Raw genomic sequence first — 15,963 nt, forward strand, 5'->3', positions numbered from 1 at the left:
ATGAATAATAGATTTAAACGTAATTATTTCCATTCAAATATTATATATGTATGTCATCAAGTTCATTTGCATGTCGGTAATGATATTATTATATATTTATAATACAAATACACATACATATGTGTATATATATTATGTATGTGTGTGTATATATGTATGTTTCTATATATGTGTGTGTGTATATATATATATATATATATATATATATATATATATATATATATGAGATATTTTAATAATTATTTATATTAAAGGCATTTGGACAATCATCAATTATGGGTCCCTAACTACTTCGCAATTCATACTTTCCGAATAATTATGTTTTCCATTCAGGTATGTAACAATGTATTATAAATCAAGTAATAATATTTGACATATTACATAATTAATAATATTAACTTTAATGTATATTTTAGTCACAATATTCCTACACTGTAGTGGAAGCTTTAATGACGCATCTTGATGATCACTCAAAATCATCCCCCAAGATTCGTACCAGTATTGCAGATACTTTGTCTAAAATTATATCAATTGCTGCAGGTGAAAGTGTTGGTAAGTACACATTAAAAATTGAATGGATCTAGTATAAATTCTATTATTTAGTTCTCTAGTTAATATAAATTTATATAAATAAACAGTATTTATATTGAATGTATAACAGAGATTAAATCCTATCATTAAACTCTTAACGATATGTTCTTTTAGGACCATCTGTGTTAGAAATTATAAATTCCTTATTATCTCACCTACGAGTTAGTGTGACGAGAAACCAGTCGTCAAGTAGTGACGAGCAATTGTATCAGGAAGCTCTTATTAATGCTCTTGGAGAGTTCGCAAATCATCTTCCAGATTACCAGAAGATTGAGATTATGATGTTTATTATGAGTAAAGTTCCATACAGTCAGCCTGATCGTATTGTATCGGTCGGCAAGGGAGATGTGTTACTTCAAAGCATACTTTTAAAATCACTATTGAAGGTAAATCGTTTTCATTATTATATAATAGTATATGTAAGGTATATGTAAGGTAGAGATTTTTTAATTATGAATATTTTATTTTTATACAGGTTGGCACCAAGTACCAAACTATCCACTTGAACACAACGTTCCCACCCAGTTTCTTGGATCCATTACTAAGAATGTCATTGGCAGCAGATGCTGAAATGAGACTTCTTGTACAGAAAATATTTCATACTTTAATTGACAGACGACGGAATATTACAAAACTCGCTAAACCAACGTAAATTTATCTCTTGATTAACTTAGTAACAAATATCTATTAATTTCCATTGTTTTTTCTTTTTTATTTTTGAGAATAACTTTTTCTGTTTTAGTGTGAACGTAGCAGAGCTAGATCTTGCTATTGAAAAAGCCTCCAGACCTGATGTAATCTTCATTCGCAAGCATGGCCCTGAAATCTACTTGGCGCTGTATGAATCATTAGAGCTGTCTAGTAACACAGTAGAAAATGTGGAATCTATTTATACCACGCTGGCATTACTTGCCATTGAATTAGCTTCTGAGGAAACAGTATTAGAGTTACTAAGACTAGTATTGAGCCTGCAAGACTTGGCATTGACAAGTGGTCAAATTAGTGTTCCGCTTAAATTCAATTTACACGCAATAGTTATCAGCTTACTAATCTTAATATCATATGTCTGTAATATTACCGCTCTCATGGATTATGCGAAAAAGGTAAGTAATTTCGAATTATCAACCGCATTAATTTATTTTATAATAAAGTAACATTGAATAAATTTGTTTGAAGGTGATAGAAGCGCGTCGAAACGATAGTCCTCATTTACTACCAGATTTACAATCTCAATATGATATTGGTCTAACATCCAGATTAGCGCCAACTCTTTTAGTCGACCAAACTGTTGTTAGTGAGTGTCTAAAGGGAGCTGGTCTTGATAGTGGGAAATTACAACAAGGTTCGGGCTACAGCGGTAATTCTTTACAACACAGGTAAATTACCTATTAAATATAATGATCCAGTAATTGGCTGTAAACTTTTAAAAAATGCTACTTTGTTTTATATAATGGACGGTGACTTTTGTGAGGTGTGTGTGGAGTATTCCACACATCAGAATTTTTCATGTGTGAATTTCACACATGAAAAATTCTTTGTTACGTCTGAAGGACTTCCACAATTCTTTCTTTTGGAGAAATCTGGAGTTTTTGTCGAGATAGCCAGATAGTTAATAAATAACAGACAGTCAAGCTTTCACTTTTATAAAACCTAAGCAAAAAGCTCGTTAGTCTGGGTCCACAGCCTCGCTTTAAAAGACCCTAAGCCGTAAAGCCATAAGAAATTGACCAATCATAATTGAATGCGAGAAAAATATCGACTGTGATTGATCAGTTTGTTACGGCTTTACGGCTAGGCTTGAAAGTTTTTTCAACACCAAAAGCATATTATAAACATGTATATTTACAAGTACATGACCAAGTTTTCGCATCTTTAAATGAAAGATTTTCAACTCAAACTATGAACTTTTCAAAAGAAATGGAAAATGTTGCAATCAGAAATAATAAATGTAACAAAAGTGAAATTGAAGTTCTTGCAGAATACAAGAATGATTTTGATATTCAGAAGCTTGTACTCCATCAGAGAATGTTTTTTAACATACTAGACAGCCGAAAGTTAACTGTAACATCTCTCGGAGACGTTACAATTCTTCGAAAAAATAGAGTCGTCAGAGACTTGGTTTCAGAGTATGCAAAACTATAATTCAAATACTATTGACAATACCGGTAACATCGTGTACTTCGATTGAATTCAGCAGTATTGCATGTGCATTTCGAGATTGCTGAAACTTTAGATATTGATGCATTTGTGGATGAGTTTATTATAAAATAGAAAATTCGAAGTTTGACGTTTGTGCTCTACAAGATTAAATTTATCAAATTTTTTCGTTAAGAGTTTTGTTTTATGAATTTAAGTATGTTTTATGTTAAACTATAAATATATATATTATATTTATAAAATATTTAAAATTTCGTTGCTCATCATTTTTTACGATTATAAAGAGATTTTAATATGGAGATTAAATAAGTTCTGGAAATTTTTTGCTCCCCTCTACGATCAAAAGTTGTCCAACTCCACACATGGCGAATTGACAAGTCGCCATCCCTGATTTTATACATAAGTTTTATGACAAAATTAAATTTTGTTAGACATTCATGGGTTGATGCTGGACGGAATTCACTAGCAGACATTAATTCTGGAGGTCCAGAATTAGATAGTGGAGGTTCATCACCAGGTGTGCAAAAGGTATAATTAATACTAATTTTAATTTATATTAAATTAGAAGACACATGATCATATTGATTTAACAATAATCATTATTTTAAAAAATGTTTAGTATATTGTTGTGCCCGCGCATCCGTTTCGCGGAATTCACTCGCGTCGCGAACACGCACTTCCGAACCGCCGAAATAAAGGTGCGATCCACTTGGCGCTACGAAACAATGCTTTGAAACTTTTGATTGACCAATCGAAAGAAAGAATTGTATTAATTGAATCAAAAAATACTTCGAAGCATTTGTAACATCAAGTGGACCGTAGCCATAAATAACATGAAAGTAGAAGACAACAAGATATTTATTAGGCACAGAACACAGAGCAGAACACAAGCAAAACAAGAAAACAGTATTATTATTGTACAATTTTAACTAATTACCTTTTATTTGTAATTAATTTTTTGCAGAAATTACCTGGAGAAGAATTAACGTTTGAGAGCATGAAAAGAATTTTGACAGAAAATAACAATAATCAAGTAATAGAAGAAGAGAAGCGAATGCAACTTTCTCAGTTCTTTAGAAATGCACCATTCCAGGATTTAGTATCAAAGACACAACCAAAGGTTTCATTAATAAGCATATTGTATAGTAAACTTAATAATTTATACAGCTTTCTAATGTTTTCTTTTCTGTTCACAGCACGATGTTTTACAGAGTAAGTTGTCAGAGATATTTAATACGCTGTCTGTCGATCCGCGCAACACTGTTCCTACGACTGGACCACAGACAGATACTAAACCAAGTCAAACTCCAGCTTACGAAATTCATTTCCCAGAGTTGTTTGTATATTAAATTATTCCTATTATAATATATTAACATTAGATGCCATTTGGTGCTGTAAATGCTTCAAAACAGTCGATTGATCAATTGAAAGAATTTTAGTAATTGACCCATCAATGAATGCTTCAAAGAATTTGTATCAAGTATCAAATGGGTTATAGCTATTAACATTAGTATTGCATTAAATTAAATCGTTTATATGTTATTGAGTATGAACAGTGACTCCTATACTTTATAGAATGATTTATGTACATAATGAAGAAAATATTTTTACGTTTTATATTGTTAGATATAGATATATTTTTTATTAAGATTTATGAGTTGTTTGTACTAATTTTATTTATTTTTAATGAGTACATATCAAATACCATGCAAATTGCAATGAAAATGGTTAATTAGTGTTTTTATAAAATTATAAATGGTTTTATGGATTCAAGTAATGTATGGTATAAAGAAACGGGAATTTCTTATATACATGTAATAATTTTATAGAATCATCAGATTTCGTAAAATTATCAAATCAATTGTTTTCAACGATATAGGTTGACTCAGAATCAGAGTCGCGTACAAATTCATTGAAACATTTTTTAATTGGTTAATTAGTAAAATTAATAAAAAGTTAATTAAAATAATCTTTTTTCTGATTGGTCAATCAAATGCTTCAAAGTATTTGTAGTGATTTGACCGCACCCTATGACTATATATCGATACTGCAATGAAAGAACTTGAAGCACAAAATAAAAAAAGTTCACATCACTCTCTAAGGTCGGAATCGAACTACGCATTAAAGATTGAGAGATTGAAGATTTAGTTCAGTCACTTTAGAACAAAAAAAGGCGTTTAAACACAAAAATTCCGACCTAGCCAAAAATTACTGAACATCTTCATTTAGACAAGAGAATTAATGTCTGAAAACTTTCCAACGTTAGCTTGTACGTTGGGAAGTATTAAAGTTTTTTTATCGAACGTAGAAAGGTTGAAATTTTGGCTTTTCGTGATTATCTTCTTTCCTATCAATTTTACAGCCAAAGTATTATAGGTCCATAATAAAAGAAAGATAATAAAATTCTCTATAAAGAAGGTAGTATGCAATTTTTTCGTAAATACCATATTCGTATAAACTCGACGCGAAGCTCACGATTTTTTAAATTAATACATTTTTACGCAGTTTTGAACTGGAAATGAGTATTTTTAGAAAGCAAATAGTCACTGCTGCATGTTCAGCTTTATACGCTTTTGTGGAACTGACTGTATTTCAGATTTCACGCCCTAAATTTGATTCCTATTCTATCCGCCGTAATCTAAACTCGACGACATTTCTTAATTTTATCTTACCCTATTTTTATTTAAAAAATTGAAATATATCTCCCTTAATATTCATTGGAAAAAAAATAAAGGCACTTTCATTAAATAATGAAACCACGTTCTATCGATTGAGCCTGTTAAAAATTTCGTTCGCCTAGCCATCTTTTAGATATGAACATAGTGTTTCCGATCAACTCGACGGTTGAAGTAAGTAAGTAAGTAGCGTACAAGCTTAACATTGGGAAGTTTTCAGACATCATTTCTATCACTTAAATGAAAGTGTTTACCAATTTTCAGCTGGGTCGGAATTTTTGTGTTTTAAAAATCCTAAAGTGACTGGACTAATTAAAAGACTAATTAAAAATTTGGCCAATCAAAATAATAGAAGTTAAAATTCCTTTATTCTTATTAGTTAAATTTCAATTTTCAATCTTCAATGTATAGTGTGATTCTGGCTTAATAGTCTGTTTTCTGTTTCTGCACTAGACTGCGTTACGTATAGAACCATGGTGGAAGTCATGTATAGAACTCTCTTTCTCGCTTTCAACAAATATCGAACATATGCCTGTTTCACTTTAAGTGTATACTAGTTCAACCACAGAAAACAGATCTTAAATCTCGAAATATCACTCGAAGAGACTTGAACCGGTCGTGAAAAAAGAATAAAACTATAAAATGTTACCACTCTTCGAGAGTGACAGATTTTCACTCTTTTTTTCAAGACTAGCTCAATTTTTAATCTCTTCAAGTGATGTTTCACTCTATGAGATACAAAGAGTAAGTATCGACATAATAAGTCATCCTGTATACATAAATTAGGCTTCAGCAAGACAAATAATCTGGATATATATATTCTCTAACAGTAGATTAGAGTTAATTAAGTTAATGTACTCTGTTATTTAGTTATAATAATGTAAAGTTAAAAATTGTATATCTTTCTGTGTATTTCTCTTTATGTATATTTCAAATCAGAAAACAGAATTTTCTCCCAAGGAGTCAGTGATTGAAAAAAATTGCACAATGTATATTTATGAATATAGAGAAAATAATTCAGAATATCTTGTAAATATATATATATTAAAACACATGTTAACCTGAAAAGATTTATTATGTTATAGTGTAATGCTTATCCCTCTTACATTTTTGTCCAGTTATTCGTATAATGTGAAGAAAAAGATGTTTATAGATGTATACACTTAAGGAAGAGCAATTTTTTGTTGTACTTTATTTTATAAAAACCTGTAGCATTATGTCACCAATTGTTCTTTCCTTTATTGAATCTTTGTACAAAATACTTGAAGAATCATCAAATACATAGTAAATGGAATGAACACAGGTTTTATTTTGCAAATATCTGAAAAGTCCCTTTATTCAACCGCTCATCACATAGGAACATGGTTAGTCGATTTTAAATCAAGTACACAAGTTAAGTAGCATCTCTTGGAGAGCAAGGTAATCAAACTACATATTAACATATGACCCTACAATCTATGCGACAATGTTTGAATATTATTAATCTGCAATTTATACATTGTATAAATTGTATATCGTTTCCGAAATATCGAGGAGACGATGTTTTCAATGTCTCATATGTAACTTCGTAAAAATATATTTTAATGTACGAGCGATTGAATTAAGGCATTAGAGTAGGATGTGCCATTCGTGCGACGACTACTTAACATAATTTGATGTGTTTCTTTTTTTCCTTTTTCTTGAAATGCGTTTGGTCAAGTTTGGTACGCTCTAAGAGGTATTTCAAGGTTCCACCTTCAGCAGCTCCACATCGAAGATAAGAACAGCATTCGGTGGGATAGTGTGTCTCTGTCAAGGCTAATATAATTTACTGTCCTGTTTTCTTTTTTAATAGATCATAGATAGAACTACTCTAAATAATTACACTAGAACTTTGTAATAGCAAATTTGAAGTAGAGCACAAAATCTCTTCCGTTCTCACTAGACCTATATGAGTAGTGCAAAAGATAAAACCGTGAATTTGACAATTGGAAAATGAAGTAAGAATAAACCTCAGTATATCATTCAGGGTCCCAACTATGTGCTATTACAAAGTTCCTGTGTATTCTATTTTGTTTAATCATATTTTATATTATACTATTTTGCATTAAAGGATATATTCCAGGGTGGCCTCGGCTACCATAAGCAAAGTCTGGAGAACAGGTCAACTTAGCCCGCTGTCCGACACACATTTGTGCGACTCCTTGGTCCCAGCCTTTAATTACTTCACCTTTTCCAATTTTAAATTTAAACGGTATACCACGGTCCCTGCTGGAATCAAATTTCTTTCCGTTGTCGAGAGTACCTATAGACACACACATAGATGTATTAATGAAATCATTATATTTTTATATAATCCTAAGATTTTACAAATTATCTAAAAAGATAAATATATGATATTATCAAAGATTAGAACTGAAGAATATATATATAATATAATATTAAATAGTACGATCAGAGATGAGAAGTAATGCATTACTTTTCAATTCTGGTCATATTTGTATAATATTATCATACAGCAGTAGCTTTTAAAGTTTTTTCAGTGATTCTCCTCTATTTCTCCTTTAATATATAAATATAAATCAGAGTATCAATTCTTTGCAATAAAATATTTACCTGTATAATGCACGACCACTGTTTGACCGGTCTTTGGATAAGTTTGACCTGCACATATAAAATATTCATGAAATGATATTAGATGACAAAACTGAGGCAAGAATACATTGCCGTTCAAAATTAGTTAACAGTAGGGTTACCAACCGTACTCTTTAAAGAGTACATGTATTCTTTTCGAGGTCGGAAAACAGTGTACTCTTACTTTTCACTTATTGTACTCTTTTTTTAAAAATGAGACAAAATTTAAAAAAAATTATTTAATATTTATAAATTTATACGAAGTTATACTTGGTTTATATGGTTAGGTTGTGTTAGGCCGGTATTCACAGTCAGTTCTTATTTGAAGACTGTCTTTTAAGTAATGTCTTAAGACGCGATTGCGGCCCTCTAATTGGTTCGTGACACCTGAAGACTGTACATATATATATACATTTTTGTTACATAAAGATTGAGTTTTTTTTTTAAATTTGAATTAATTTTAATTTTCCAATTTTAATAATGTTATATGTACAAATGTAGTTGCTAAAACGCAAATAAATATTACTTATATTATATTAACATATATTTGGAAATTACATTGCACACATGTCATTTTATTGACTATATACCGGCAATCTAAAGAGAAAACCTTTTTCATTTCCTTTTTTTTTTTTGAAAATGTACTCTTTTTGGCAACCAATATACTCTTTTTCTGCGGCCTTGGGTTGGTAACCCTAGTTAACAGCAATAAATAAGGCAAATCGCGAAGTCGCTCAGATTCCATTTTATTTCGAATAAAGAACCGTGGGCATCGACCACGCTAGTTCATGGCATTTCAGGCCACGAGATGAAGCATAAACGTTATGGAGTAAAATGCAAAATTTTCGGAACAGTATAATATGGTATGCGCGCAAGCATGAGAGCTGGAGAAAGAAAGAGAGATGAAGCTCGCTGCAAAATAGGAGAGATTCTCCCAAGGAGAAGCGAAAGAAGCAAATTTGGTAGAGTATCTAGAAAAATCGAGTCTCTAGAAAAATAAAACTGCATAATTACCGTCTCCAGGACTCAAGATTTCGACATCCACGCCCATGGCTACGTGTCGTTTCTCTTCGTACTACAACAAGAAACTCTCCTCTCAAGATAGCGAGGTGCGCGAAAACCGTTGAGACTTGTCAAGATCGACTAGTCAGAAAAGCAGTCGAGCGAAACTCGCCGTAAGAAGTAACTATTCACGGCGCCTTTAGGAAAACGATACCGCTCCACTACGCCGTTCGTTCAATGAACACGAGCCGGGTATATGAAATACCTAGAGGTACATATATAACATCAATAGTACAGTGTATAGAGACACAGTTTAAAAACAAAGTCACTAGATTTATAAAGTACCGCAATTTCGTATCCATTTTGACGCAAAATGCTGCCGTTTCAAATTTACTCATTTGTATATACGTACTTTATTTGTGAAAATGAAGCCGTTGAGTATGTAAATTAATGTTTTTTAATTGTAATTTAGGTAATTATACAGGTAATTATAATTAATAAGCGACTCTTATTTCTGCCAGATTCTTTCGTTTCATGCAAAAACGCGTCGAATAAGCCTAATTTGATCGATTTTTAAGGTGCTCGAGTGATTCTGTATAATTACCGTAATTTATTTATTTATGACCAAAAGAATATGTAGGAATGCTTAATTGATGTGGGCCCGTATTCAGAACGCACTTTTATCGATAAAAGCGCGCTTTTATCTCTGAAATTCTAGAGATCCTATAATAAGAGTTTGGCCAAAGCGGACCAAAGATTGCGGATAGAAGGAGATAACAGATATGCTTTCTTTCTCGTATTACGATATCTGTCTCTTTCTATTCTCCGAACTCGTTTTCCGACAATGTACAAAGCTATCCGAAGAACGCCGAATGGACCAAGGTAGAGATCAGAAGCGGGACCAATCAGAAGTTGGGCCCGCTTTGGCCAAAAGGTACCTTTTCACGAGCTGCTGAAACTGGCCGTTCCAGCGACAAAAAAGGTCACGTGAAAACTATTGTCGCAGAATTGTTACAGTGACAACTTTTTACATGAAATAGGGGTAGAAGCATTAAAATTAAAAATTGAGTGACTGATTTCGTAAATGTTTTTCACGAAAGTGTCATCCACTATGAGTTCTGAAGAACCACTCGATCGTAAGGGTCTACGCACAATAGGAGAAATATTAGGAACAGATATTAAATATAAGAATTTTAACCTGTCAGAAAGCGCACATTCCACAGTACACAATTCTGATAGGTTAAAATTCTTATATTTAATATCTGTTCCTAATATTTCTCCTATTGTGCGCAGACCCTAACGGACGCGTTTTGGATCGAGTCATCGAGTGCTCGTTTTTGTATATTTTTCAAAGTGAGTCCACACAACGCGGCAGCACTATCAAATAGCGTCACATAGCGTTTGAACGTTTGACGCTTGTAGTTGAAACTGTTTAAACTACAAAATTTCAGCCGCTAAAATAAGAGCGACAGATCACGACAGATCTGTCGCTTCAATTGCTTATTTTAGCAGCACGTGAAAATGACCTAAACTCTTATTATAGGATCTCTATGAAATTCATTATACGTGACGTAAACTATAGCATGTCAGCGTGCTAACATCGTCGTTACTTTGTTAGCGCGTTTTGAATACGGGCCGTGATCTTTAATTTAATATGGATTTATTTGTTAAGGCCATCACACGTCAAAAATTTTAGTAGTAATCGTAAGGTCTTAAGCAAATCGGCCAATCACAGTTTAGCGTATTAAGCCAGCGGCACACGGTGCTTGTTTTCCTGCTGGATTGCTAGCTAGATCAGATTCTTGCCATCGGATTGGCCGCGATATTGGCACTTTCAGCACCGCAGCCAATACGGTGGCAAGATTCTAATCCAGCTAGCAATCCAGCAGGAAAACAAGCACCGTGTGCCGTAGGCTTTAAAATGTGAATCGTAATCTTGATTGTGATTGGTCGATTTGCTTAAGACCTTAGGGTGCAAACCCATGTAGCGGAATAGCGTAACGCGGAACGAGAGCAGAACCAATAACGAGCATTCCGTGTTTCTAGAGAATCTCGTAATTGGTTCTACTCTCGTTCCGCGTTACGCTATTCCGCTGCATGGGTATGCAGCCTTACGATTACTACTAAAATTTTTGTACGTGTGATGGCCTTTATAGAAGTTTTGTGCATAAAAGTGCACGAAGGATAAGTGTAAGTACAGTTCAGAACTGTTCGGGAACACGAAAGTACACGTCACACGTGTATGTTGTAACCAAACACCGGTCTGTTCGATAAGCCCGGCTGTTCTTTTGTCCCTATTGTCCGGTCGCCACGTCTTTTTACCCGCCAAAGACGAAGGTGATTGGAGAGAACTAACCGTCCTCGCTTTTATGTTAATGTCGCCCGTTTCTTCTCAACTGAATGTTACCGACTCTCTCTCTTTGAACTCACCGTGATTTCGCGGGAGATAGGAAAAACAGAAATTTCAATAAATACGTATCACAACTCACTTAATCAAATGATATGTATAAATGTATTTAAAATTATTCACATATCAAGTGCATCGTACAATTATTCTAATACATCGTCATATATCTAAGAATAATAGGCTCTTGCCGTGTCCTCCGTTTACAAAGATAATACGCGTCTCGTCGCCTACACGTTTTGTTTGCTCATTCTAATCGAAAGCGCTTCGTGTTCCGCTCGAGGTTTCTCTTTACTCGCGTTTTATCTATCACTCGCACATCCTATCACCTTATTGTGATTCACAATTAATTACAATATCCATTTTTAAACTTATTACTCGTTATACCTGCAACATGCTTCTGTATTTATCTTAATAACACGATATTTCTAAACGCGCGCGTCGAATCACACAGTCGTATTATTCGTTATCTATTCATTATCACATCATCAGCATAAATATATATATATATTCTTTTATTAACTTTCGTACTATCTTTCGCTATATATATATACCTTTTGATATCACTTTCCGTAGTATATTCGGAGAATACTCTGGAGAAACGTCCACTTTCATGCGTGGTCAAATTACGACTCCCCTCTATTCTCGATATGCGTACGCGCGACGCTTACGCATTTTTGCGCCTGCGTACTAGCGGACTCCCTGTACTTGATTATCATTATACGCAGTCTACAATCTTTTATATCTCTATATAATTTGACTAAATAATCGTGGGCGTTCACAATTATATATGGATTCAATTGCTATTTGGCGCATGCATTACTTTCCTTGTTTCACATCGATCCACCGATTGACTTTTCTAGTTAATGCTGAACAATTGGTTAACAATTGTGGGGCTTCCACAATTTTGGATGGATCGAGGTTAAACTTTACATACACGTTCCCTGCGCGGACTATTGTTGAATGACCGAGTCGTAAATCTTTAGCTTAACAATATTTCCATTCAACCATTGTGGGCTTCCACGATTTTGAATATATTCAACTAACATTTAGTATACGTACTTCTTACGTTCCCTACTCTAGCTTAACCGTAGCCCATTATGCATTTTTGCAAAACGAATAAATGGCAATTGTGGGGCTTCCACAATTCTGCACGAATCTTTACAATATTTGGCATATATACTCCTTGCATTGCCTATTATTTATTAACCGCGTCATATTTTGCAATTATACAAAATGGATAATTAACAATTGTGGGCTTCCACAATTTTTATTGAATTTATTTTAAACTTAGCACACATACTTTTCACTAAGCCTATTAACCATTGACCGCAGTATATTTTTACAATTCCACAAAATTGTTAATTAACAATTGTGGGGCTTCCACAATTGTGTATGGATTCACTTAAAATTTGACACGCGTACTCTCTACTCTGTCTATTTTCAATTTACCACGTTATAATTTGTATATAAACCAAACTTTTGATTAACAACTCTGGGGCTGTTTTTACAACAAACGTATCTGCTTAAAATCTGGCATACGTACATATTACGTTACCCATGTCACTTTGACCACGGTATATTTTCTTATTTCATAAAGCAATAAACTAACAATTGAGATATTGTCATGGTTTTGAATGAGTCCATCTTACATTTGGCCTGCGTATTTCTTACGCTGCTTAGTTATAATCAACCGCTATGCTTTCTCCGCTTTCATTCAATCTAGCGAATTATTAATTATGGGGCTTGCGCAATTCTTAATGAATCCATTTGAAACTTTGCGCCCGCACTTTCCGCGTTACCCTCAATCAATTACCCGAGCTACTTTTTCCTAAACTATAATCTTTAAATTAACAATTGTGGGGCTTCCACAATTGTGAAGCAATACAAAAGAGATTTGAACAACGCGCTTCCCGCGCTATCTATGAACATTTAACCATCTTACATTTTGCGATTTTGCAAAACGTAGGTTATAACAAAACTAAACTTTCTTTCGAGCATTCAGCCCGTTCTATGTAAATAAACGAATTTTCTTATTTGACCTTCTGTCCTATACGACCGTGCACGCTTCGCGCGTTCAAAACAAAATCACTTAAGAAAGACAAGAAGAAAGAAAAAAAAACTGTGAGCTCGTATATCCTTCACTCTAGAGGAAAAAAAAAAAAAACTTTCTTTTATGCGCTTTTGCGCTTCCTTTTAAACTATTTTTACTTATTCTAACCTTAAGCCTAATTTCTGTATTATTCTATGCATTATGCTGCATGTCGCCGCTGCGACCTTTACGGCGCGAGTTGCGCCGGGCCCGCTCCGCGGAACCGGTCGCAATGTACATACATACATACATACATACCAGAGAGAAACCTGAGAGAGGACATGACGCATGGTGTAATAAGTAAGGTGAAGCATTCTAAAGTTGCGCAGTAGTCAGAAATATCCAACCAATCGCAAGCTAGCGGAAAAGGAAAATATTTTTTGTCATGGCCTCAGTAGAGAAAGTTTATCTTCGATAAAGTCGCGGAAATAGCATGCTCTTTCGTTGACGTGAACAAATTCTCGAAGACCGTGATACACTGCTTAGTGCGAACAAGGACATATATTCGTTTACGAAATGTAAATATGCAAATAAAACAAAAAAATGTTTCAAAGACTCATAAAAAATTGCGAAAAATGACAAATATAATTGTTACATAGATTTTATAATAAAATCTTTATTTCATAGATTTTATAATAAAATTTTTATTTTATTTATATCTTTATGTTGTTCATATGATCCTGTTATGTTCTTTGTTCTTTTTTTCTACATAATTTAAAAATTTATTAAATCAATTTATAAAACTCATTCATATGCGACGTTTTTATTTCGAATTTTTCCAATACTTTTTGAGAAAACTTAATTTACATGTTTTGTATTTTAATTGATCCACCTGGAAAATCGATTTTCCTATGTTCTGTTCTATCGCATTCACCCTGCATATACATTTATTCGGTTTATATGTATCTACAATATTATTTACTTGTTTGCCTTTTACACATAATTTATTACATTAATTTCCATTGTCCTTATGCGACTTCTCTATTTCGATTCCCTTTAACCTCTTTTGAAATTCGCGCTTTCCCATTCCGCTAGATCATGATTGGTTCTGGCAAGAGGCGGACGCCATTATGCGTAATGCTTCACCTTACTTATTACACCATGGACATGACGGCCTTTTACTTGGAAGTGTAAGATGTTAATTAAGATCTACGTGTCGGGCTGTGGCTCCGCGGCAAGGCGGTGGCTTTGTGTTTCGAACTACATACGAGGTCCTCGGTTCGAGTCCCGACATCGCGTCGAGCGTCCGACATTTTTTCTCGGCCCAGCTTACAGCTTCAGAAGTGGGATACAACCAACTTCCCTCAGCAAGAAAACCTGACTTTTCAAAAATTAATTTCCCCTCAGAAATTGAGGTTTATTGAGCGGACAGTGGACTCTCAGCAGGATTTGGAAATAGACTACGTGTCCCTGTGAGAATTACCACGCGCTTCTCAACTTTACCGACAGTGAATTACTCAGCGGGATTCCGATAAGGCTACGTGCCCCCGTGAGTTTCTCATAAACATCACTGTTTGACGATCATTCGGGACGAATGACATTTCAGGCTGGCCGAGCTGTAAGATATCAATTAAGATCTACGTGTTGGGCTGTGTGGCTCCGCGGCAAGGCGGTGGCTTTGCGTTTCGAACTACATACGAGGTCCTCGGTTCGAGTCCCGACATCGCGTCGAGCGTCCGACATTTTTTCTCGGCCCAGCTTACAGAAGGATCGGAGCACAAGCTCCGATAACATGCTGTAACATTTTACGATAGTCTAAGTTATAGTAGGGGAGGCCGAGAGGCTAAATGTGGATTTACTCGAGCGTCATGGGGATCTATTGGATTGTGAAAATTAGATGCTAAAAAGAAAAACAGATTATATGATGTATGCCGTTTCAGTGGTGGGGGGAGCGTGTACAGGCTTTCAAAAATGTAAAAAAAAAACAGTGACATTGAAATACTCGAGCGTGTCAGATATTAATAGTGTAAGCGACCCACGTGTTTCTGATAACGGATAAATATTAATCTGACGGTTTGCGTGATGGGGTTAGCTGTAGGAAGGAGTCAAAAAAAGGGGAAAAAAAATTTTCTCGAGCGCGTCAGATTTTCATAGGGGATGTTAATTGGATCCTAAAGAAGCTCCTATTCAAAAAACTGACGATTTGGACGCGACCGAGAGTCATCCCAGACAGCACACAACATCCATTGGACATCCAGACTTGGTTTCAATCTGGTCCATACGTCCATGGATTTAGCACGAATGTTTTAAAAACGTACGTTATTCAACGTATAAAGTATGTTTACATTTGAACATTTAAAAAATGTTTATCTCATGCAAAAAATTTTCTAAGTCTGCTTGTGACGTATTGCTTTCGTTGACTTGCGAGGTGAAAATTTTTTTATGATCGCACGAGGAGTTTTACTTTTGATATCTCCGGTAACGCGAAA

The 15,963-nt window shown here is 34.2% G+C and overlaps 2 protein-coding genes across 2 annotated transcripts in view; one reads left to right on the forward strand and one right to left on the reverse strand.

The window, feature by feature from the left end:
- stmA (Protein EFR3 homolog stmA) overlaps nt 1-4,097 on the forward strand; it is a 5,462-nt gene extending 1,365 nt beyond the window's left edge. The window contains exons 7-15 of the mRNA XM_018538567.1: nt 255-333; nt 417-552; nt 706-977; nt 1,067-1,239; nt 1,334-1,694; nt 1,768-1,967; nt 3,180-3,276; nt 3,713-3,868; nt 3,945-4,097. Of these exons, the coding sequence (XP_018394069.1) occupies nt 255-333; nt 417-552; nt 706-977; nt 1,067-1,239; nt 1,334-1,694; nt 1,768-1,967; nt 3,180-3,276; nt 3,713-3,868; nt 3,945-4,097 (1,627 nt within the window). The remainder of the gene's footprint in view (nt 1-254; nt 334-416; nt 553-705; nt 978-1,066; nt 1,240-1,333; nt 1,695-1,767; nt 1,968-3,179; nt 3,277-3,712; nt 3,869-3,944) is intronic.
- Nucleotides 4,098-6,636: 2,539 nt separating this feature from the next.
- Fkbp12 (peptidyl-prolyl cis-trans isomerase Fkbp12) lies at nt 6,637-9,275 on the reverse strand. The gene is made up of 4 exons (XM_018538605.1): nt 9,051-9,275; nt 8,019-8,066; nt 7,521-7,707; nt 6,637-7,203 (listed from the first exon to the last, which is right to left on the reverse strand). Exons 1-4 carry the CDS (start codon nt 9,085-9,087, stop codon nt 7,146-7,148), a joined length of 330 nt encoding a protein of 109 aa, XP_018394107.1. The 5' UTR covers nt 9,088-9,275; the 3' UTR covers nt 6,637-7,145.
- Between the last annotated feature and the right edge of the window lie 6,688 nt (nt 9,276-15,963).

Source organism: Cyphomyrmex costatus, unplaced genomic scaffold (genome assembly GCF_001594065.2).
Source record: "Cyphomyrmex costatus isolate MS0001 unplaced genomic scaffold, Ccosl1.0 scaffold1014, whole genome shotgun sequence".
Taxonomy (NCBI): domain Eukaryota; kingdom Metazoa; phylum Arthropoda; class Insecta; order Hymenoptera; family Formicidae; genus Cyphomyrmex; species Cyphomyrmex costatus.

What these genes read in the sequence shown, in the direction of transcription:
- Fkbp12 (XM_018538605.1), bottom strand. Translation starts at nt 9,087, where the DNA reads ATGGGCGTGGATGTCGAAATCTTGAGTCCTGGAGACG. An exon ending in AGTGGTCGTGCATTATACAG is followed by an intron (nt 7,708 to 8,018) that starts GTAAATATTTTA and finishes GTGTGTCTATAG; the next exon opens with GTACTCTCGACAACGGAAAG. An exon ending in AGCCGAGGCCACCCTGGAAT is followed by an intron (nt 7,204 to 7,520) that starts ATATCCTTTAAT and finishes ACAGAGACACAC; the next exon opens with TATCCCACCGAATGCTGTTC.